Source organism: Alexandromys fortis, unplaced genomic scaffold (genome assembly GCF_014885135.2).
Source record: "Alexandromys fortis isolate MF-2015 unplaced genomic scaffold, M_Fortis_MF-2015_v1.1 scaffold_22, whole genome shotgun sequence".
Lineage (NCBI taxonomy): Eukaryota > Metazoa > Chordata > Mammalia > Rodentia > Cricetidae > Alexandromys > Alexandromys fortis.
Genome location: NW_026067900.1, coordinates 8,817,802 through 8,842,572, shown reverse-complemented (window position 1 = coordinate 8,842,572; position 24,771 = coordinate 8,817,802). Strand labels below are relative to the sequence as shown.

Below are 24,771 nucleotides of genomic sequence, written 5' to 3'. Positions count from 1 at the left end.
CACATTTAAAGAAAGACAAATAACTTTTGATTATTAGAAGGGCGTTGCTGCACAAAGACTCTGGTATAAAACACATGTGGAGAGGAAGAGAGAAGTGTCAGAAGAGCTTGTTATGTAGTACCTATTTCATTTTAGCCTCTAGATATAAATCATTTAACTCAAAATATAAACTTCATTAAGAATAAATAAGTCTTTTCTTGTTTAACCCATGAGCTGCTAACACAAATGTTATTTTTTGCTGGGCTTTCAGGATAGTTTAACTGAAAAGTTAAGATAACTAATTGACAATGGCCAAAAATGAATAGCATTTTGGAATATTTTAACGTCTCTCTTCAATTACATTTCAAAGGTTGAGTTTACCTCACATTTAAAGAAAAGTGATTTAAAATGTGAAATAACAATGGCTTTTATATTTATTCACATTCACTAACGTTGGCGAAGAGCCTCTAGTTTACTGACCTCACCCTTAAAACAGTATTTTAAGAGCAAAACTCTGCTGTCTTCGCATAATGTCTATTTCAGTGAAGTTGGTTCTCTGAAAAAAAAAAATCCTAGACTTTTTAAGTATTGCCAATGAATATTATAGCTCATATGTATATGGTTTGGGACAATGGTCTGTATTATGTCAATGATATTTTAAATAAATGCTGATTGGCCAGTAGCCAGGCAGGAAGTATAGGTGGGACAACCAGTCAGGAAGTAGAGGTGGGTCAATGAGAACAGGAGAATTCTGGGAAGAAGGAAATCCTAGTTGGCAGTCCTGACCCAGCCACAGAAGAAGTAAGATGTGACTGCCTCACCAAATAAGGTACTGAGCCACATGGCTAACATAGACAAGAATAATGGGCTAATATAAGTTATAAGAGTTAATAAGAAGCCTGAGCTAATGGGCCAATCAGTTTATGATTAATGTAGACCTCTGTGTGATTTCTTTGGCACTTAACAATTGTGGAAACTGGGCAGGACAAAAACCCTAGACAACATGTATAGACCTGGAGTTTCAGATGATTTTCTTCTTATATTTGTATGTATGGTATATGTGCATGTTCATGTGTATATTCATGCACCTGGATGCACATGTATGTATGTGGAGGCCTAAGGTTACATTGGGCATCTATTTCTACCTGATGCACTGAGGTGGGGTCTTTTCCTGAACCCAGAGCTTGTTGTTTCAGCTTGTCTAGCTAGTAAGCTTGTTCTGCAGATTCCTTGTTTCTGTCTCTTTAAAACTAGGACTACAGGCAGTTGCCATGCCTGACAACCTTTTATGCAGGTTTTAGGGATCCAGTTCTCATAGTTTTATGGAAAGTGCTTTACATGCACAGTATCTCCCCAACTGCTACAGTTTCAAAAGTTTTTTTTTTTATTGCTGTTTTGTTTTTAGAGACAGAGTTTCTCTGTCTAACAGCCCTGGCTATCCTAGAACTTGCTCTGTAGACCAGGCTGGCCTTGAACTCACAGAGATCCACCTGCCTCTGTCTCCCAAGTGCTGAGGTTAACAGTGTGCGCCACTACCACCTGGCTAGTTTCAAAGTAATATATGAATTATGTGTAATACTAAAGGTCTTTAGGAAATACATGGCTATAAAGTAATCTTTCTGACATCTAAACAAATATTTCAATATTAGTACATTAAAGAGAGCAATACCCTCTTTCAAAGTTAGTACCCATGGTACTATGCTTTATCATAGATCAGACATTGTGCTCCTTGTAACTATAAGAAATAAGAGGTGATTTCCATGCTCAGAATGTTCTTGGTCTACCATAGAAATGAGTAATTCAAACAGCAAAACTGCTAAAAAAGACTCTAGCACATTCCTTTTGTAGCTCTAGTGCTAACAAGCAGGTGTGTGCAGCAAAACAGTGTAAAACCACAGAAAGTATAAACCAAACAGGCAGGGTCATGTGGTCTATGGTGGGATCAGGATGCTTCTGATGATATGCCATGTGCCTTTCATCCCAAAGAATGAGCAGGGCTTGGCCAGGACAGCGGCAGTCGGACAGAACAGTTATAATATAGTGTGATGGAGTGAGAAAAAGCAAACACGGAGTTCACTGGGATAGATTCTCTTGAATATCTCAAGTGGTGGAGTCTCTACTCTTTTTGTCATATGAGGATCATAAAGATGACAACTAGAGAATAGGACAGATGTTAGGATGAACATATCACTGGTGACCAAAATGGTAAGAGCTTGCAAAGATTTAAAGGGAATTTCATCTTTGAAATTCTGTCTCTAAAATGCCTTGAGCAGTGATGTGGTTTCAGAATGGACTGAGCATCTGCTTTGGTCTTCACAGCTAGGCCTTCAGCACCTGCAACTGTGTACAGCATCTAAGAAGCATTCAATAAAACTTACTGAATGGACAATATAAGACAAGGCTAGTATGTTTATATTGAGTTTTTTTTTCTCAAGGAGCTTATCTATTTCATATAGAAATAATTATATTTTTAAAATTATATTTCTTTATAATTATAATTCCTATTTCCTGATTCACTTTCTTCCTTCTATTAGATCATGAGCTCTTTACGGATAGACTCTAGCACATTCCTTTTGTAGCTCTGGTGCTAACAAGCAGGTGTGTGCAGCATTTACCATTACTATTGTCGATGTGTCACCCACACTACCACACTCAGTTCTTACAAACCACATTGACAGATAACATCATCATTCCCAGTGAGAATGTGAGAAAACTGAGACACAGAGAGGTTCAACAATTTGCAAATATTCTGAGACTAGGAAATAGAAGAGACAGGATCTGAATCAAGAAGTCGTCTCTAGAACCCTTGCTCCTAAGCACATGCTATGCTGACTAGGGCAGTATCTGACATATCAGATGTTTGCTAGATGTCTGCTGAATGAATTTTATCCCTTCGTAACTTACTGTTATATTACCATGAAAATTATCCCCACATGTAGAAGTAGAAACTTCCATTCCACAGAGGTAAGGATTGTTAAAAGTCATCTTGGTTATTTCTCTAAAAATTCATCTGAGGGAGATTAAGACTAGCAAGAGGAAATAAAATTTGAGAAATACTGTAAAAATATGTTTAAGTACCTTCAAGTTCACCAATTTTTTTGGCAAAGACTTTCAGTTGTTTTTTCAGTTTCCGGACAGTTTTATCCTGTTTTTCAAGTTGTTCCATCAAATCCTAAGATCAAAATGAGAATTTTATCAGAAAGATCAAAACAGGCTTGGTACAGGCACAAAGGGAGCACAAACACAATCACGGCAACACACTGTTAGTTTACATAAAAGCTGCAGAAGAGCTCACTGGTGGAGCCACCACCTGGCTCAAACTGGCAGACAAGGGAGGTGCAGCTACAGTGACGGCAACTGAAACACAACTGCTCTAAGTTCCTTTACAGCGTGATGGAAGTCTTCCAGCAGATGCCTACGGGCAACAACTCACAGATACATTGTCACTTTTGAAGGAGGACTGAGCAAAATTGAGTCTTGATGAGTGCACCAAAGTTCTGTGGGAGATTTGAGGATGGTGGCACTTATGCGAAGCTGACACTCCATGTGTAAAGCACTGTTAGCATTTACCAGCTATAAACTTAGCCTTAACCTTAAGAAACATGAAGAAGCTTGGGGAAACTAAAAGTGAGCTAAGTCAGATGTTGTGGCACATACCTTTGGTCCCAGCACTCAGGAGGCAATAGTGGGTGGATTTCTGAATTCAAGGCTAACTAGACTTATAGAGCAACACTGTCTCAAAAACCAAAACAAACAACAAAAAATTAAGGAAAATGATAAAGAACCTTTGCTACATGGCATTAAGGTGCATGATTATAACTCAAGTACCTGGAATTCTGAGAGAGAATTCAAGGCCAGGCTGAGTTATGAAGTGAGAGTCTTTCTCTGGGGGGAAAATAGCTGCCTCAGGATGGTTGCCCACACCTTTAATTCGAGCATTTGGGAGGCAGAGGCAGGTGGATCTCTGTGAGTTTGAGGCCAGCCTGGTCTACAGAATGAGTTCCAGGACATTCAGGGCTACAACACAAAAAATCTGTCTCAAAAAAAAAAAAAAACCAACCAAACAAATGGAAAAAAAATAAACACCTAACTTTGCATGCCTAATGCAAAAAAATGAGAGAAAGAAAACCTGAACATGCAAAGGTAAGACATCTGTGACTACTGGCTCTACTTAGTAAAGAATTCTCTCAAAGGACAGGCAGTTATAAACTCAGCAACTAGGAGGGATGTAGACAGCACCAGACTAAGAAAGCTTAGAAGGACCATGAATCAGTGGTGATGGCTGGTGCTTATCACTAAGCTATAGAGAAGAACAACACTTGAAACACTGGCTCGTTCTCCAGCTTGTGCAAGAGTAGATTTGGAGTGGATTACTGATTCGAAGGGAATAGCTGCTAACATTTCCAGTGCTGGGTTATGCTTCCATCACACTGTAAGCCTGGGGTTAACAACAAACCAAACACACAGTGGACACGGGACACTGAAAGAGATGCCACACTGGCTAAAGAGAGTTGTGAAGGTTGAGGGAAGAGACTTTGTGAGGATTTTTGAAGAGACCTCCTGGGCAGTGGCAGGCAGCAGTGTGCTCCTCAGTTAGAGAAGGCTAGAAGTAGCAGAAGACAACGGAAAAGCACTGCGGTTTACATACAATCATCCTTTTGTAAAGTGAAATCCGATATGATTGATACTTCTTAGGGTCATCTGCATATAATTCCTCAAAATACTGAAAAAACAGGTACAATGGATATTTGTTTCTTGAGTCTTTAAGGGAATGCTACCTCTCAGAAAAATTAACTTAAAAAACTTTAAAACACAGGTAATGAAACTATATCTACTTTCAATTTGCCACCTACCATTACCATGTTCTTTTTTTTTTTTTTAGTATAGCTGAGTTTCATATTTACAGATCTATTTTGCATGACCATCGGAAACAGGTGATGGCCAGAATGTTGTCATTCAGCAAGTCAATAGAACAGGGGACTGTGGTACCCAGAGAAGACTGACATTTTAGTCCCCAGCCCTTTACTCCCCCCCCCCCCCTTATTTGTGACTCTCCCAACCCTGCTCAGTAACCAGCAGAGCAGCAAGGGCAAGGAATGCAACAAAATAAAAAAAGGCAGAAGTGCTGTGAGCACCCCACTACTGTTTAGAACTGGTGGGACTGGCGAGAGGCAGCATGAGGGAGGCCTGTGAGGCCTGTGCACTGGAGGAAAACGAAAGCCATTCCTATATGTATTGGCATGTTGTGAGTATATGTGTTTGTGTGGGGTGGCAGAAGCACCAAGCCCAGATATACTGTTGCCTTAATATTCTGCTCAAGTACATCCTAAAAGTGCATAATTAAGACTAAGAAACTCGAAGTAGCCTGAGAGAGCCTTGAGTTTGATAATATTCTTTGAATTAGCAGTCAGTGTAATGGTACAAGCAGCTGATCTGCAAAGGGTAGCCTAAAACTAATTAGAGTCTTCTATTTAGAGTATAGGGCTTGATCATTTCTACATTGGGTACAAAATTTGCCAAGAATATTACAGACAGGCTGTAAGGGCAACACTTGATTAACTTAGTGAACAAACTGAGAATCTACCACCAGAAACAAACCCATTTCACAGAACATCTAACATTTTAAGACAATGATTCAGAAGCAAAGAGTCTGTACACTGATCAATCAATATTATTCCATACATTTGTCAATTTGTAATCATCAAAAGCATTGTTAGTTATTTAAGCAACAGAGTAAACACAACTTTTAAAGAACACTTTGTGACTCAGTAGATTTCCCCAATGAGTAATAGGTTCAGTCATGCTGAAAGAGCTCAGACATCATCCTCACCCCCTGTCCCACATTCCTACCATGGAGCTTCATACATAAGACAGACAGGAAAGAAATTACTCTGATTTCTTCCTAATCTAGATAAAACATGGGTGAACATATGGTAGCAGAGACCTGTGTTGTCAGTTATCACTGATGGGAATTAGACCTTCAATGAAACTGAAACACTTTTAGTATAGATCTTAAAAGGTTTTTTTCATGTCACTAAAGAACAGATTTTATGTAAAAATTGTAATTATGATCTTTCAATGACTTTTTATGCAATAAATATATCTGTAAAATTTACACAGATTTAAAAATTTCAGACATATAATCAAGGTTATAATGTGATGGAGAGAGAAATACTGTAGAAAATAATTTTTTTCTTGGCAAATTTTTTTTTAAAGGAATAAGAAAAACGGAGAAGTCTTGGAGTTCATTTCAGCATTCAGAATCTGGTAAGGGGAAAGGCAAAAGTGCCCTCTTTATTACTGTACAAGTTCTGCTTAAAAGAATAAAATGTGCCAAGCTCAATACTAGTCCCTCCATCCTGTTTTAGAAGCTCCACCCATGGCCCATGCTTAGTTCAACCAAGACCCTTCCTTGGCTTGTCTACTAGGCAGGCTGGATGGCATCCTCACTAGATGCTTGGGATCAAAGGAAAATAATTTGTAGCCATGTCTTTCTGGTATTCAAAGCCTAGCAAGTAGCCAGGAGACTTTCTTCCAAACACTGCAGGTAAGGTTTGAGAGGGCTCAACTGTCAAATAGACTGTTGTGAGAAACAGCTGGGTGCAATTTCATTATTTTGATTCATTTCTATCAACACATTCATATTTTCCTTTTTGTCTTTATTAGAGACAGAAGAGTGTCATTCCCAACAAGGAAAAGCTGTGCTTGTCCAAAAAGAACGTACAGCAGACTGGGACACTGCTACTCTCCTTACCAGGTTCTCATTGGTCAGCCGTGTGATCTCATGCTGCAGGCTGGCTTCAATGCGGGCCTCAGGGGGCAGCTGCAGATTCTGGGCCAGTAGCTGCTGTTGCCGGTTGTTTTCTTCCTTTAGGCTCTGGATTTCCCCACGGAGGGCCTCGGCCTCATTCTCATGGCTCCTCTTCTGCGACTGTAGCTGGGATTCCAAGAGCCTGCAGAGAGGCCACACAAGTTTGTAGAGGACAGGACACCTCTAAAGGGTGTGAAGCTACATGTTCCTTTGCAAGAATAAGAAAAGCAGATACTCTCTAGCATCTGTGCACCTCCTGACTCCAGTAATGTCATGAAACTCAAATGCCAGAAATGGGAATCGATGTGTCACATCTGCATCTTTGAATTGTATGAAATTCTCCTCTAAGTTGGCAAAGGCAGCTTCATTGCCATAAATAAACAGACAGATAGATAGATAAATAAATAGTTGCATTGTAAAAGGCAAGGTTATACATTCCCAATCTAATGAAAAAGAACTTTAAAAAGGCACAGCCATTGATTTCAGACAAAGGTGGAACCAGGATCATGTTTTTAATATTGTCCACTTATCCAAGACAGGCTGGTGCACTACTTGGAGATCCATAGATTTATCCAAATGGAATCTAGTAGTTCTGTAATTGTGTGTGTGTGTGTGTAGACAGAACTGTCATCTCTCTCCCCATGAGATTACATATCTAACAGAATCCTAACAAGATACTGCTTTTGGACAAAGTTATAGTCAAGCAGTAACTAACATGAAGAGAAAGACATTTAATCCCGATTTCCTTTGTTATCAACTGCTGAGTAAAACTTACTGATGCTATTATGAGCAAACTATTAACAGCAGACTACCTTAGGAAATTTCAAGAACGCTAACCGACAACACGGCAGTTAATAGTGATGGTTACGGTTAGAACGAAGCAGAACAAGCATAGTCCATTTAACAGTGTAAGGATTTAAGATTATAATCATGATAATGGAATTTTTGTGAGATTTTTAAGACACAAATAGCATCAGGGCAGATAAATGTGTTAGAGAAAGACACAGTGAATTCTATTTTTTTTTCCTGGAAGTGAATTGCTGATCTCAGATGGTTATCCTTATTTGGCTTTGAATCTCATAATAACAGAGAATGCTGAATCAGGTACTTGACAACACTTTTAGGCAGCATCACAATAATGAGAAAGTGGCCACATTTGTTACAGGAATGTGTATCCCAGATTGACATTTATTACAGATAAGTTACTGTCCAGGTAACAAGTATTAGTGGCCATGCTCCAATAACTGCTTCAGTTTGAAGTCTGTTTTCCTCAAGTCCTAGAGAGATTCACAATTTTTAGATCTTCACTCCTGGCAGCACTGTGGCACACATGAAGCAATTTGTATTCACCTATAATCAACGTTAAGCTTTAACAGTATCTGTTAGTAGAGACAATTTTAAAGTAGGTATTTGGCTGCAGAGTCTAAGTTTTATTGAGACTAATTCTCTCAGGAAGATAGTAAATGCACAAGACACACAGTAGTCAAAGTTGTAAGTCACTGTTAGTAAGAAAAACAAGTTAATAACATTCCATTCTGAGGAGACAGATATAACCTGTTGGCTTGTTTTAACCCTTCATAAACCAGCCAGAGCTCTCCATCCTCATTCAACTCCTGGTAATCCATAGTAGATGATCTTCCATGTAAAAGAACACAATGCAAAACACAAAGGGACACAGGATGGAAATGAGATGATGGTGGTCAAGAAAAGCACATGATATTTCAGTATTTACTAAGTGGATAGGACCATTTTTAGTAATTACAAATGACTTTACATTATCACAAATTACTTTGGTTAATTAAAAAATGGACAAGAAGTCGTATCACAAATAAATGAAAAAATGAAATGACTAGAAGACGAGACATCCAATTTCTAATGTTTTATGAGGCTAGCCATATGATCTTACACATCAAGCATTTCATTAAGGCTAACCTTAACACATGCATAAAATGAAAACTCTAGGTATAGCTTCATGTGACAATTTTCATAATCTATTTCAAAATGAAATTTTCAGTTATCTTTTTTAAAAAAATATTTATTTATTTGTTATGTATACAATATTCTGTCTGTGTGTATGCCTGCAGGCCAGAAGAGGGCACCAGACCCCATTACAGATGGTTGTGAGCCACCATGTGGTTGCTGGGAATTGAACTCAGGACCTTTGGAAGAGCAGGCAATGCTCTTAACCTCTGAGCCATCTCTCCAGCCCTTCAGTTATCTTGATATAAATTTATTTCAGCATAATCTGATTCCCCATGTAAACTTTTATAAAAATTATTGTACAAATAACATAAGAATGTATCCAAAGTTCTCAACTTTTGATATAATTTTAAATTTTGGGTAAAATTAAATTTAAGATCTGGAGAAACTGCCTTTATATCAGAGGTTTATCTATCATCTCTTATTAAGATCTATAGTTTATAGACAACATTTAGTTGGTAACATTTTTCCTACCAAGGGTGTAAATAATATATTTTGAGGATGTGTTAAACATCAGATGCTGTTCTCCATTCTTTCACTACCTCATCTGTTCTTCCCATCACCCATGTTGAGTTAACAGCTGGTAAGAAGCATCTGAGTCCAGTGCCATGTGATTTCAGAGGCCAGGATCTTAATCTTGATACACTTTTGTTGCTATGTTTACAACATGAATCTGAGTGAATTCTGTTTTCAATCTACCATTTCTCTGTCTCTAGAGTTAGCTATTTTTGAGGTTTCTATTATTTTATTGTATTCTTATAACTTCAAAATTTTTATCTCAGGCCATGTGTCTTGATTATAGATCTATTATATATAACTCTATTACCTAGTAGAATTTCTCTTCCTGAATTCCTTCTTGTCTGCTAAAATTCAGTGTATATAAATCCACTCATCACTCCATCCTGGTCTCATAATCATGAAATGGCATCAGCACATCCATCTGAGTCCCCACAGCAGAAACTGCAAGCTTCCCTAAACCCTCTCACACACCCAACATTCCACAGGGTTTACTGACCTCATCTTCATGCATATCTTTCCAAATTTCCCTGCTTCTTTCAATCCTAACTGTCATCAACCAACCTTGAGTCACCATGCTCAGTCACTGGACTGCAGCAAAGCCTCTTAACTGGTTTTGTGCTTTCAATCTTGTTCCATTACAATTATTCTTCTACTTAAAATACTTCAATTCTTTCTAATATCTTTAGACTAAAACGCAAACATTCTCAGTCCTTTATCTAAGGAGCCTATCACCTCTGTGGGAAGGGATGGCATTTACTTGTCTTCTGCTGTATCCCACAATGTAACACAGTGCTGGCATGGGGTAGAAACATTCCTGACCTAGTGACTGAATAGCTGAGTGGATTTCATAGACAGCATATACTCTTACTATAACAAGATATTCTGTTTTGAGACAGGGTTTTTCTCTGTAGCCTTGGCTGTCCTGGAACTCACTATATAGAACTCACTACATAGAACGGGCTGACCTTGAACTTACAGAGATCCACCTGCCTCTGCTTCCCGAGTTCTAGGATTAAAGACGTGTACCACCACAGCCAGGCTAATAAGATATTCTTAAATATAAAAGATCACAACTAATTCATAAATTAAATTTACATTTAACTAAATACCTTTGAAAAGGTACCTTTGTACCGTTGCTAATAAATAAAGAAGTAATCTATGTTTTGTAAGGCATATATATTTAATTTGTGGGTATTTATGCAAGCCAATCCTGGAACTGTGATCAAGATACCTAGGAGACTCCAGAACTGTCTTTCACCACTGGTCATGCTCTCTCAAAATGGTCCAGTGTGTAATTTTTTTCTGTTTAGAGTACAATGATATTAAATCTCTGTTCAGAAATGAGGTTGGCAGTAACGCTGACAATTGTAGGTATGAGTCTTCATTCTCCCATTCTCAAAGTGTGGCACCCTTCTAGAGCTATATGGCTACCACTGATGGAATTCTAGGCACACACATCTTCTCTTCATGCTACATTTCAGTTATTGAACACTGTAGTTGTCTCTACAAACCTTCAAATAACCATCTTGAACAACACCCTTACTAGAAAAGGATCTACCCAGGACAGTCCAAACTGAGCAATAAGTTTTCTTCTTCAGGCAGCTTAAGGTCAAGGCCCTTGATATAAACATATCTTCTCATAATGTGAATAACATTTCCTTTGACACCAATCATCAACAATTATCTGATATTATGAAAGGGATGTTAAGTTGATTTACATCAGAAACCTTAGGTTCTTCTTGAAGATTGGCTGATGTCTAATAAAGCAATGAATTAGCACACTGACTTCCTGAACAAGAGGCTGACTTGAAGACTCAGATTAATACAGTTAAACAAGGTGGATGAAAGGATCAACTTACCTGTTTGTTTCTTTCAAACCAATATATGCTTGTGCTATTTCACCTTTGTCTTTCATTTTCTGTACATCTTCCAAAAGTATTGTGGAATCTGTCATTGTATTCTGAAGGGAGAAATGACACAAATCCACATGAAGGCTCAACTCCGTAACTGTGGATCACATATAACATATTCTTTTTATTTCAGGCCTTAGTGGGTAAGGGCACTCGCCACTTAGCCTGATAACCTGAGTTCAATCTCTAGAATCCACATGGTGGAAATAATCTTCTTCCATAAGTTATCAACTGACATTCATGTGTATGCTTATACAGACACATGCAACTCTCTTTTTTGTGCACATGTGTGCATATAACACCCCCAAAACACTAAATCAAATAACTAATTCATTGCCTCTAAAGAATAACAACTTTAGCACACTAAAAGGGTCATTCTCTTTGTCTAAAAACATGTCTGATCTTTCAATTAATGTTTGCTCTAAGCTAGGTGTGGTGGTTCATGCCCAGGCTGTCCTTAAACTTTCTAGGTATCTGAGGATGACTTGAACTTCTGGTCTTTTTGCCACATCTTCCTCAGTGCTGGGATCATTGGTATGTACCACTGAGCCAGCACAGTTTATGGAGTATTACAGATCAAACCCAGAGTTCTGTATGTGTTAGGTAAGCATTTAACCAGTTGAGCTACATTCTGGTCCCAAATAAACATTTTTTAGCTTTATTTTATAAAGAGTATATATTTGCTAATTTAATTTTTCTCTTTCCCTGGAAGAAAAAAATCTATTTCATATTCTCATTTTTAAGCCCTATAAATAAAATTCACAATGGCTCAAGTTTTTATATCAAATAATGATACACTGTACTTGACTATCTTAGGACTTTTCTGGAGTGTTTTTAAAATTCTGATAAATTAGGTCACTTGATCTATTCGGCTAGTATGAAAACAAGGAAAGATGAATGACTCCATTTGCTGATGTCCAGGGGAACAAGTAGCTGGTTCTTTCTTAATTCTGCCTGTCTTGGCTAGAATATGGTATTTGGGAGACAGACTCAGATTTACACTTTAGCACTGAGAAGTGTTTTGACTCACTGTTCTGTGTGTTTCCCACATGCAACGGCTCCAAGTTCTGAGAAGGTTGCACCATACATGAAGCACCCAGTATTGCTCAACAGCAGAAACCAAGAGAGTCGAGAGATTCAACTCTGCACCTTAACAGGAGCTACTTTTTATTCTAGCTATGGGCGTTGAAAAGTAGCAGTAAAGAATTCATGCTCAGCTCTTCCATTTCTCCTCAACCTTGTTAGATTTGGTACGATGTGTGCCCAGAAGAACTGTCTCTAAGTCAAGGGTTTTTCCTCCCCAACTTGTGCATGACACCAGAATTACAGCAGTGAATCACAGAGATGACTGTGAATTAGAAGTCCTGGAGATCCATCTGACATCCAGATCAGAAACTACTACAACCACAGTTTTTCCTAGTGACTTCATATAGGAAGAAGTCAAACAGGAAATTAGTAAGTAAAAAGGAAGCGGGGCATGGCAGCTTATAACGGTACTCAGAACACTCAGGAAGTGGAGGCAGGATAACCAGGAGTTCAAAGACATCCTCAACGATACAGTGAGTTTGAGGCTAACGTAGGCTATATGAGATCCTAAGGCAAAAAGGCAGAGAGGGCTGGAGAGATGTATCAGCACCTAAGAGTGTTTGATTCTCAATCATGAGGACCTGAGCTCAGATCTCAGCACCCATGTAACAAGCTAGACATTCCACATGTCTGTTACTCAAGTTCTGAGGGGATGGAGCCAGGGTATTGCTTGGCTTATTGGCTTCTAGTCTCTGTGAGGAAATGAAAGCTCCAGGTTAGAGAGAATCACTACCTCAGAGGAATAGATGGAGAATGATAGAAGAGGGATACACAATGCCCCATTCTGGCATTCATTTCTACATAATCACACAGACACGAAAAATAAACAAATAAATCTTAAAAAACAACATAAAATAAAACAGACCTGGTCACAAAGCACGAACTACATAAATTGAAGAGACCTGCAAGTCAATGTTAGGATTAAACAGAAGTACTTATTAAATATTAAAAATATATACAATTACCTTGTCATCCTGAAAAATCACATGTTGGCAAGCACAAAAATGTAGAAACAATAAATCTTTAGCTTCATGAATAGATACTTTCACTGAATTAACAAGAGTTAATTTAAAAGCTGTGAGTTGTTTCTTGTAAAACTAACTGTAATGTATTAGCATTCACAAAACTGTCATAAGGCTGACATTAATATATGTAGGAGATAGGAGTTCCTTTTTTTTCCTTTTAACTTTTTATTTTTCGAGACTGGGTTTCTCTGTGTAGCCTTGACTGTTCTGAAACTTGCTCTGTAGACCAGAACTAACAGGTCTTGAACTCATAAAGATCTACCTGTCTCTGCCTCCTTAATGCTGCGATTAAAGGTGCCACCACCACCTGGCTGGAACTCCTATTACTAATGCTTAACTTCTTTCCTGAGTTGTTTTGCTTTAAAATATTCTTGGCTGTAAAATGCTTGGGTGTATGAAAGAATGATTCTGCTGTTGATTTATCTGGGTGAGATTTCATACTAGGTCTTTGAGGAGTTCAAGTAGTGGCCTTTGGGAGGCTAATTGTCCAGGGAAAGTCTCTCAGAGCTCTTTAGAGGTAGAATAGACAAACAAGAGCTGGTTCGGATGACTCACACTCTAGCTCACTGTGTGCTGTTCACCATTGGCTTAATAATAAGAAATTGAGGAACACAGAATTACAAAAGGCATTGGGTGTCTGGAAGGTTTCAGTATACTGCATACTCCTCCAGAACAGCCAAGCTGTGTTACAAGGAGACTGGGCGCTGAGCAAGCAGGGACTGTGTGTAGAGACAGAGCCAGCCCATTATCACAGAACAGCTGTCACATGAACTATGTGAACTTAGTAAGATGGCAGGTATGTTACCAAACTATGTGCTCTGCTAGTGAGGTTGTATTTATGACCTTTGCTTCGTTTTTATTTTCCAATCTTTTAATTTCCACTGAAGTTGTACTCTACAATACATATATATACCCCCTCACAATTATCTATAAATTTAAAAGGAAAAAGAGAGACTGTCCATCTGCTGAGAGAGGAGAGAACACTCCTTTAGTCTTTGTGCAGGTTTTCTTTCTCAAGGCTAGTCTGTTCAAGCCTTGGAACCAGATGAGACTGAGCCAAGAAAGATAACAGCATAGAACGCTTTCTGTTTACTCCATGAACACAGCCCTTCCTACCTTCTCCCTATTAAAGGGATTCGCTCTGCATGCTGTGAATATGTTTTATTACCATTGATTAATAAAGAAGCTGCTTTGCCCTATGGCAGGGCAGACTAGAGCTAGGCAAAAAAACTAAAGAGAAAGAAGGCAGAGTCAGGGAGATGCCATGCAGCTACCAAAGGAGAAAAATGCCAGAAGCTTACTGGTAGGCCACAGCCTTGTAGTGATACACAGATTAATAGAAATGGGTTAATTTAAGATGTAAGAGCTAGCTAGAAATATGTCTAAGCCATTGGCCAAACAGTGTTATAATTAATATAGTTTTTGTGTGATTATTTGGGTCTAAGTAGCTGGGGAAGGAGCACACAGTCTCTGTTTACACCTGGGAGTGTAATTTCCATGAACTGATTTCATTTCTAACCATTTTGTTACATTTCTACTTATGCAGACCAATTTTAACAAGTAATTTTAGCTAGACTTAATGCTTCTTTGTACCAAAATAATATGTATATTATTATATTTAATGTATTTTACTTTAGTTCAGAATATACTGAGGCAGGATTACTACAAAAGTAATTTTTAAAAAACATCATTTTGCCGTGAGTATTAACATTAGAACAGCAGGTGGTAATTAATATTCACGGTGGTCAGCCAACTATAAGGAAAACTCTCTGATGGGAAACTTCATTAGACCAGTTCACAAGACTAGAAATTCCGGAATATTTTTTGTTTCGATCTATAACTTCATAATCGCTATTGCAAATTTCCCTATCCATATCCTATCCTATCAAATCAAATCATAGTAAATCATAGTGTGCTTATCTCATGAATACATCCTAATCTTCTGGGCATTTTCATCTCTCGTCAAGATGACCCCTCCTGAAGCTGTATTGTCTAATTGATATTAATAATGTTAGCTTCTACAGAGTTTTGATGAATAAACATGAATACAAAAAAATACTACACAGTCAAGGCCTATGAACTCCTCCCTAGGAGATGTTTTAGACTTCAGCTCAGGCTGATGATTATGAAAACAGATGAATTTGCCCCAGTTGTCAGGAAAGCTGAGTTTTATCAGCTGATATAAAACTTCAAAGTAGCTTTAGATTAGACCAGATGCCTTGCTAATGGTTTTTAAGATAAATTATTCCCAGAAAAGCAATCTTATTTACAAGGACTGTCTTATTTGTTGAGCCAGGATCAAAAGTGCAAAGCAACCTAATGGCTGCAAATGCTTTATTTGCTGGGTCTGATAAACTGGAACAATAATTAATTACAGCTTTTGTTCAGAAACACCATGGGAAGAGAAGTTCTGGCTGGTCAGGGCTACAAAAAATAATTTACTTCATAGCCCTGAGAAAGAGTTACAAGTTTTCTCTTGTATGGTCTAAAGTTACACACGGGACAGTAAATATATTTTAGATTTAAAATGCTTTTAGTGTCCTATACATTGGAGAGTGGCTATTGAACTGATATTAAAAGACTTATGGTAATCCTGAGCCTGAACCAAAGACATGACAACACACCTCTATCTTCTAAACAGGGCACTCTCTGAGTCTGAGAAAGCCTGGCTTTTACTATTACTGATTGCACATTGTTAGTTCAAAATGTTTATACACGCAGAAGTGTGGGTTACAGTACATAATTACCTTATTTTCTCCTCAGTAGTTTAAGGTTTATAACTCCTTTATAAGACTACCTCTCTAGATAGATAACAAAATGACTGATTCTTTCTTTGCTGCTGAAAGTTACAGTCCGCCAATTAAGGAGCTGACTAAGAAAAAATGCTTCTTCCTCACTCTGTGACAAGTTGTTTAGATTTATTGTGTGTGAGTTGTCGAGGTGACTCTGTTTTTATCATCTACTTAAGAAATGGATTATGATTTTCAAATATAACTTCTGTATTGTTTGAAAGATTTTGTTGGGTATATATAGCTATAGAGAACAAACAAAGAGGAACATCATAAGAGGAACAACAGCATGAGAGAATTAAAAAAAGGAAACCATCAAGAGAATGCTTGAGTGTCTTTTTTCCCTAAATACTTCAGATAAAGAAGTCTTAGTGTACTGCTGACACCATGGATTTCTTTCAAATGCTGGGTGATCTAGGAGCTGGCTCTCGACTGTGATATTCTTTGTGGGAAACTAAACTTTGAAAGACACCTAGGAACCCAGTGGCTTTTTGCAACTACTCTTAAGTGTTTGTTTCATTACAAACTGGAAGAAATGAAAGCCAGTCACCATGCTTTGTTCTCAACACATGTGCATGCTTACCTTCGGTTGGATGGCTTCTTTCTGGCTCACCAGCTGAGACCGCAAGATGAGAACTTCTTCCTTTCGAACATCAAGCTCCTCACTCACAGAGGTCAGCTGTTCCATGAGGACACGGTAGGCAGGAGCACCTGGTGCAGTCACTTCTGGGGCACTCTTCTCACTGAGGGCTTTGCGTAACTCGTTCAGCTCATTTTTCAGTTTTTTGTTTTCTGACTCCAGTTCTTGACGCTGAATGAAAAGATAGACAAGTTTACTATGGTGGTTTGAATAAAAATGGCCCCACAGGCTCATAGGGACTGCTACTATTGGGAGGTGTGGTTGTGCTGGAGTAGGAGTGGCCTTGTTAGAGAAAGTATGTCAATGGGGTGGGTTTGAGGTCTCAGATACTCAAGTATAGTCAGTGTGTCATAATCTTTTTCTGTTGTCTTCACATCTGGATGTAGAACTCTCAGCTACCTCTCCGGAACCATGTATGCCTACACACGTCACCATCCTTCCCACCATGATGGCAATGGACTAAACCTCTGAACTGTAAGCTAGCCCCAATTAAATGTTTTCCTTTATAAGAGTAGTCATTGTCATGGTGTCTCTTCACAGCAATAAAAACCCCAACTAAGACATTTACTGCTGTCATTTTCATCTTTACATTGGAAAACTAAACCCCCTAAGTGACAGAATAATTCTAATAGAAAGGACATCAATCTCCACTCTTAGGAATGGTCCCCCAGATTAGGTAAGTGTGACATTAGTGGGACCGAGCAATGTAAATTATAGTTTGTATCACCAACTCCAATTCCAGAAGCAAATTTACTCCGACCTGCTCAGGGAATACTCTGAGATGAAGACTGTTGAGTCCTAATCCTGGGAAACCCAGGTTTTGTTTGCAGGTAAATGTAAAAAGGCAGATAAAGGGTAAAACCAAGCATACAAACTGGTCAGGATATTCCCAATGACTGAAATTCTCAGTAGTGCTCTCTTTGAATCCTGGAAATCAGTTTTGCATTGCTCATTTCTGGGACAGAACCAAGACAATGTCTTTATTTTGATACCGAGGCTCTGACACAGTGTGCCCCAAACTTTAACATGCATCACAGCCAGTTGGAGTTCCTGTTGAAACACATATTTCTAAACCCCAATTACAGGATCCTGACTTTATGTCTAATGGTGTGAGGTCTGAGAATTCTGTACTTCCAACAAGGAACCAGGCAGTATTGATTATGTTAATAGAGGGCCAGACTTTGGGAACCACTCACCAAAGCTGTGTCAATCTGGGCTTCACTCATACTACAGAAAACACTTTCATTTACCTATGTTTATGTGAGGCAGGGATGTTTTAGAGAGCAGACTGCTACCCTATGCTTTTAGTCTGCCCCTCAGCCTCAGATTTTTATCGTGGAGAAGAGAGGGAGCTTGACTCTAGAGTTCATAATCTTTACTACTGTAGCTTGCAGGGCTGCTACCTCCTGTTCACAGTGAAGTCCTACTTAGATGAAATGGCTTGTAAAATGAAAGAACAGAGTCTTAGCCCAGATAAGATTTAGCTAAGGATGTTCTCAGAGGAAAAGACAAGTTCTTAGCAGCTCTCTTGTCGAAACAAAGTATTCAAAGTCTTGGGATGAAATTTTCAATACCTTGAGGGACTCATATTCCAGTTCTGCACCTCTAATTTGTGGTCTTTCTTCTTCCTGGGGAGAAAAATAAAGTAAAAGCTTTTGTATTTTAATTGTCAAATTTTGACTATTAGAACACTTAGCTGTGTACAAAAAGCAGTGGCGTGTCAGAGCCTTCACAGCTTCAGCGAGTGCTGCATAGCTAAGGAACTCAGGGGCTACAGAAAGACACAGGACAACCTGCCTGGGCTGCCCGCGGCCCAGGAACAGGCTATTGCTGCTCACCTTTGCCTTGCTGCGGAACATCTGCTCTTCCTTTCGGTCCAGCTCATCCTGCATTATCTGCTTCTCCTGTTCCAGCTCTGTGACACGCTTCTGGAGCTTAAGGAACAATGACATGTCTAGAGGCACCTTCTTCTCACTTGGCTCCTAAAACCCAGAGATCATAAGAATCAAGTAAAAGACAGAGGACTCACAAGCCAAAGTGAAAACAGTTCAGTAGTAAAACAGTCAAACTCACAGAAGAAATGTAGAACAAAACAAAAAACATGTTCATTCTAGCTAATAATTATAGAAACGTGAGTTAAACGATCATGAGGCATTACTTCTCTCTTACCTGACTGGCAGATAACCCAAAGGCGGCATTTCAAAGTTAATAATGTCCTATATTAGCAACTGTGTCTCATATTATATTGGTGGAATATATAAATAAGCCTGTGGAAAGCTGTGTGCGTTTATTAAAATGTAGCAAATCTGTTTAGGAATTAAGTCTACACAGCTGGGGGACGACTCAGCAAGCAAAAGCACTTGCTCTAATTGTTTCCAGTTATCTAATTGTAGAGCAAGGTGAAGTTTAGTCATTGTCTTCCTGATGGGCAATGAGATGGTTTCTAATTTCTAAAATACACATCTAAGAACATAGTAACTGAAGATAATAACACTTGGAAGTCTGGTGGACTGGGGCAACTTCTACTTACATCAACAACTACAATCATTCCTGGGACAATAGTGACTGCTATGATTCAACAAAAAGTTTTATCTCAGTTGATTGCTCAAAGGTGGCATTTCAATGCTGTTTTAAGTTTTACTCTTTGGCTTCTCGTAAGGTTAAATGGTACATGTATGGAGGTCACAGAACAACTTGTAGGGATTGGTTCTCTTCTTCCAGAATAGGTTCTGGGGCTTGAAGTCAGGGCATTAGGCTACACATTAAGTATTTTATCCAATGAGCTATTGTGTTGGCCCACCAAAAACACCTACAAATACTTAAATATTTCATTCAAATATCTTATTATCTGTTCATTTATTAGTGATGCATATATTCTTGAAACTTTAACTTTCAAAAACTGCAACAGAATCCTCCATTCTATAAACGATCATAGATAGTACTTCACTCTTGATATTTAAAATGTTATTAACTGGAAATCATCCCTTTGGGCTTTGAATGGACATTTAAAAGGGAATCATATTAAAATAGGATGGGGTAATTTTCAGTTATCAGTTAATGCTATATACAGAATCCACTGATTGTGAGGTGAAAACAAACTTCTCCAGATAGGAATATGAGAATAGGAAAAGGTAGGGCACAGAAAATAACACTTGCCAAATACAAAATAACTTGAGGTGTGATGAATGGTAATCACTTCAGAGTGCTCAGATGATGTCCGTAGTCCCAGTGGCATATTTATTTATAGCAAGGTCATTTGCCTTTTCTGAACCACATGAGATAAGAGGAGGAGTGGACCGTCAGGATGAGAGGAGTTGTGGGGTCTTATTTTCCTTCCCTTTTTTAGTAAGGATTTTGTCACCCAAGCCTTTACTGAGTAAGTGAAACTTTGATATTGACCTTAAAAATAATAGTAGTCTCACAACTGATGAAAAGATAATAAAATTAATTAATAAAATTACCACCACTGGTTTGAATTTAATTTTGAAATTATCCTACCACAGCTGAGAAAGTTGTGGTGGCCCTTTTCCCAGGATGGAAACTGTGAGGAAGCTCAGGAATAAAGCAAGACTCCCAACAGCCTATAGAATCAGGAAAAAGCAATCCTTTCAAACCAACACACAGCAGCCCCATAGATGCTGTGAGAGCTCCAGGGCAAGTGCAGCCAACAGCTGAGTTGCTGCAGAAACTGCTTGCGCGCAACCATGATGGAGACAGCTATAACTGCTGCTACAAGACTTAACACTGAAAGTGTAATGTGGGACTCGGGATGCTGCTCAGTGACAGAGCAAATGCTTGTCACATATAAAGTTCTTGGTTCGATTCTACCACCAAAACAAACAAAAAATTAGTATATACATTGCAAAACCATGTACAATAGGTATGTATACATACAACTGATTAAGAATATATAAGCCAATTATTAGAAATGTTGCCTATCAAAAGAACCATGTACATCTTACTTTTAGTGACAGAAAAATGTACCTCTGTCCTCGGTGCAATGTCTTCAGTTTCTGCAAATTCAGAGCTGAAGGTGTATTCAGACTCATTACTGCTGTGGGTAGAGTCTGTTCTCTTGTGTCCTGGCTTAGGCACATTCTGTGAGGTAAATAACCCAAATACAATTCATTTAACATAATAGAACTATACACACTGGAAACAGCATCCACAATGTCTTCATTGCAGTCTCTACTCAGTAATTTGCACTGATGGTCAAATGTTCAAGGGTTTTAACCAAATTCTTATAAGAGGTGATCTCCCCAATGAGAAAGGCATGACAGCTTGGTAAGAACTGTTATGAAACCAAAGGGCCAAATGCAGATCACCTGTGACTATTAGCAGAGTCCCCAGGGTCTCATGTAGAACAGTTTAACTTTGAACTTACTATATAGCTAATGACGACTTAGAATTTCTAATCCTCCTGACTCCACCTCCTGAGGACTGGATTACAGGCATGAGCTACCACACCCTATTTATGAGTTCTGAGAATGGTACACAGGCCTTTAGAACCATGCTAAGCAAGGGCTCTATCAATAGGGCTTCTTCAAGGCTCTTTGTTTTTTGTTTGTTTGTTTTTTAAAGTTTTGAGTTACTCAGTTCAAGCAATGCTTTTAGTGTTGTGATAAAATAAAAGTTACCAGAAAATTCATAAAATACACTGAATGACAGACATAACCATACATTACATGATAATAAAGTATAAGCGGTTAAAAAATAAGTAGGAGTTAAATATGTGACTGTAATTTCAGTCACTTTTACACATGACACAACTCTGTGGAATAAGCAGTGCACAAGATACCATATCAGTCAGTATTCAGAAAACTCAGAGGGAATGAAAATGTGGAGTGGGCCAGCCAACTGTACCTAAGGCACAGAGGGGACTCAAAGGAGCCTTATAGCCTCATCTCTAAGTATCTGACTCTATTGAAGTACTTTTGGATAAACTGCATCACTTCTGAGATTGCTTTAAATAATATAATCCATGAAGTGGGGAAGGTAGTGGATAGGAGAGAAAACAGAGATACTTTGACTATTTGGGAACTAGGTGATAGATATAAGTAGCATATTGAATGCACCCTATGTTTCTTTTATATATGACTTACATGACTAAATATTCTCATCTTAAAAAAGTAAAGGAGAATGGAGGCTGGAGAGATGGCTCAAAGGTTAAGATCATTGGCTGCTCTTCCAGAGGTCCTGAGTTCAATTCCCAGCAACCACATGGTGGGTCACAGCCGTCTATGGTGGGATGTGGTGCCTTCTTCTGGCATGCAGGCAGAACACTGTACACTTAATAAATTAATAAATTTTAAAAATAAAAAGGTATGAAGGGCCATGCCTGTAATCTTCAGGAGGTAGAAAATTGAAGAATCATGAGTCTAAGGCTAGACTGGGTTACATAGAAAGACTCTTTTAAAAAAGAAGTGTTGGACTCACCAGCATCAGGGTCATCTCCTCCTTGAGGTCATCATAGCGCTCCTCCAGGCGACTAAACTCATTCAGAAGGTTCTGGTACCTCAGCCTTTCGTCATTTAGGTCAAGCTCCAGCTGTTTTGTCTCTTCTACTAACTTTCTCTCCATAGTTTCTGAAATAAATAAGAGGATATAGAGGATCAAGGCCTGGGACAAAGGTGACAGGTGACATGTCAGGCCACAGAGGTGGCAAGAGAAAGCTCTTAAAACATCCCAAAGAAAAAGATGAGGAAGCTAGGCCTTCCAGCAGAAATCAAAGAATAACAGAAGCAACTCAGGGGCTAAAAGCAAAAGCCCCTGGGAAGGGCACCTGGTCACAAATGAGATTAAGAAATCAGTTTTTAAAAAAATAGCTGTCCTTTGTTCCAAGGATAATAGCAATTCCATTATTATTTAATATCTAGATTCCAGCATTGCACCTTTTACTCAACTAAGAATTAAATATTGCCTAGGAATCTGTTTCTATATTATAATAAACTTTTTTTTTAGAACTAAACAGAACAAAAACACCCCCTCCCTGCAAAACTGGAAGGGGGATATGTATACAAAGGCAAGCCACAGAATTCAAGAATGTAAACAGGTGTGCTGACTTCCAGTTTCTCTTGGTGGAACTGAACTTCTAGCCCTGGGAGAGCAGTCTGTGAGTGCAGGAAAAGAAAGAAGCATGACCCCAACTGAATCACTTATGCTTATACATGACAACTCTCATCTATGGGCTCTCCATGAACTATAGCTCTGGTCCCACTAGTTCATGCACTGGTTACAACACGTTCCTCTTTGCTGTTTGAGACAGTCTTGCTATGTAGCCCTGCCTAACCTGGCATTAGAACTATGCAGTCCATCCTGCTTCAATTTCCTCAGTGCTGGGATTATGGGTGTACAACACTACACCCAGATTACAAGAAATTCTGGATAAACTTCCACAACATACTAGTCTAGTAAGCAATAACTATATATATATATATATATACACATATATATTACAACATACAATATATATATTATATACTATTTTCTTTTGTCCCTTTTAACATTTTATTCTGGCTTCTTGTTGTCACCTTATTTTTTCGTTAAGGTTATTAATCCCAGGATGTCCTCTTGTTCTCTACATCCTCTTTAATTGGAGGGAAGAGATTATGTGAGGGAAAGTACAGAGGGCTCTATCACCATGGTCTTAAAGGGAAACTTCCAGTTCATCCCTTGCTATCACTCTAATCTTTACTCTGGATGACTTTCAGAATGCCTCCATTTGTTACTGTGATTAAACACTGACTAAAACCTACACGGAGAGGAAAGGGTTTTATTTAGCTTACAAGTTACAGTCCATCTTTGAAACAAACCAGGACAAGAGCTCAAGCAGGAACTTAGAGGTAGGAACTGAAGCAGAAACACTGGGTGAATGTTGCTTACTGGCTTGCTTAAGGGCTCACATTTGGCTCCCTTTGTTTACACAGCCCACATCCATCACTAGGGATGGTACCACCCACAGTGGGCTGGGCCCGCCTACAGCAGTTAGCAATCAAGAGAATGCTCCATGCCCATAGGCCAATTGATGGGTTCCTTTTATTTATGACCATTTTAATCAACCCTACAATCAATAAATAGAATAAACGTACATATTTACTTAGCTCTTTATCTTAAAAATTACTTCTCGTTTTTAGTTTGGGAGCAAAGAGAACTGAACTTAAGAGGATGACACTCATTATTTTAGTAAAACATAAATAAAAATTCAGTGATCAGAAAGGATCAGAGAGACAAACAGTATATGTTCTCAATCAATAAAGATGCTTTAAGAAAAAAACTGACCTATAGAAAAGAGTATTAAAAAAAATGGTCACTGGGCACTGGGAAAGCCAGGAGAAAAGTTGTATAAAGGTTCCAAAGTCCCGCTGAGCAGGAGAGTGGGAAGGTTCCCCACAAGTACAAATGACAAATTTTGAGAAGATGAAATACCTTGATTTGATAATTATGCATACACATGTACCAAATTATTGTACTGTTCCCACAAATATTTCCAATCCACATCAGTTTGAAAATATGCAAAGAGCTGAGTGTGGAGGCACATTTGAAAGGGGGAAGCAGGTAGACCTCAGATTCAAAGCCAGTCTGGACTCAAAGAAACAAATGCATGCATGTATGTGTGTGTGGATAAAAGAACACATAAACTATCTACCCACAAATTAGCTCAAGAATTCTTATTAAATCAGTAAGAATCCTATAAATTAAAACTCATACACATAAATTTTTAAGAGCTACATATTATATTATTGAATAACTTTATATTAGTACATAGAGCCAGCCCAGAGATCAACTTTATAAATTCATTAATTTTAGTAAAATATTTGAGAGTCTTGTTGTAAATGTAGATGACAGCCAAAACTTTAAAAAAAAATTCAGCTTGGGCTGGAGAGATGGCTCAGCAGTTAAGAGCACTGCCTGTTCTTCCAAAGGTCCTGAGTTCAATTCCCAGCAACCACATGGTGGCTCACAACCATCTGTAATGAAGTCTGGTCAGCAGAATACTGTATACATAATAAATAAATATTAAAAAAAATTCAGC

General features: G+C 38.4%; 1 protein-coding gene across 4 annotated transcripts in view; it reads right to left on the bottom strand.

The window, feature by feature from the left end:
- Myo5a (myosin VA) overlaps positions 1 to 24,771 on the bottom strand; it is a 153,733-nt gene that overhangs the window by 21,825 nt on the left and 107,137 nt on the right. The window contains exons 24-33 of one of the 4 annotated variants that reach the window (XM_050125033.1): positions 22,176 to 22,324; positions 20,724 to 20,837; positions 18,578 to 18,721; positions 18,314 to 18,367; positions 16,683 to 16,910; positions 11,149 to 11,249; positions 8,345 to 8,425; positions 6,734 to 6,932; positions 4,628 to 4,702; positions 3,058 to 3,151 (exon numbers count right to left, since the gene is read on the bottom strand). In XM_050125033.1, coding sequence (XP_049980990.1) covers positions 3,058 to 3,151; positions 4,628 to 4,702; positions 6,734 to 6,932; positions 8,345 to 8,425; positions 11,149 to 11,249; positions 16,683 to 16,910; positions 18,314 to 18,367; positions 18,578 to 18,721; positions 20,724 to 20,837; positions 22,176 to 22,324 — 1,239 coding nt within the window. The remainder of the gene's footprint in view (positions 1 to 3,057; positions 3,152 to 4,627; positions 4,703 to 6,733; positions 6,933 to 8,344; positions 8,426 to 11,148; positions 11,250 to 16,682; positions 16,911 to 18,313; positions 18,368 to 18,577; positions 18,722 to 20,723; positions 20,838 to 22,175; positions 22,325 to 24,771) is intronic. The other 3 variants (XM_050125053.1, XM_050125043.1, XM_050125063.1) reach the window with 3 other exon arrangements.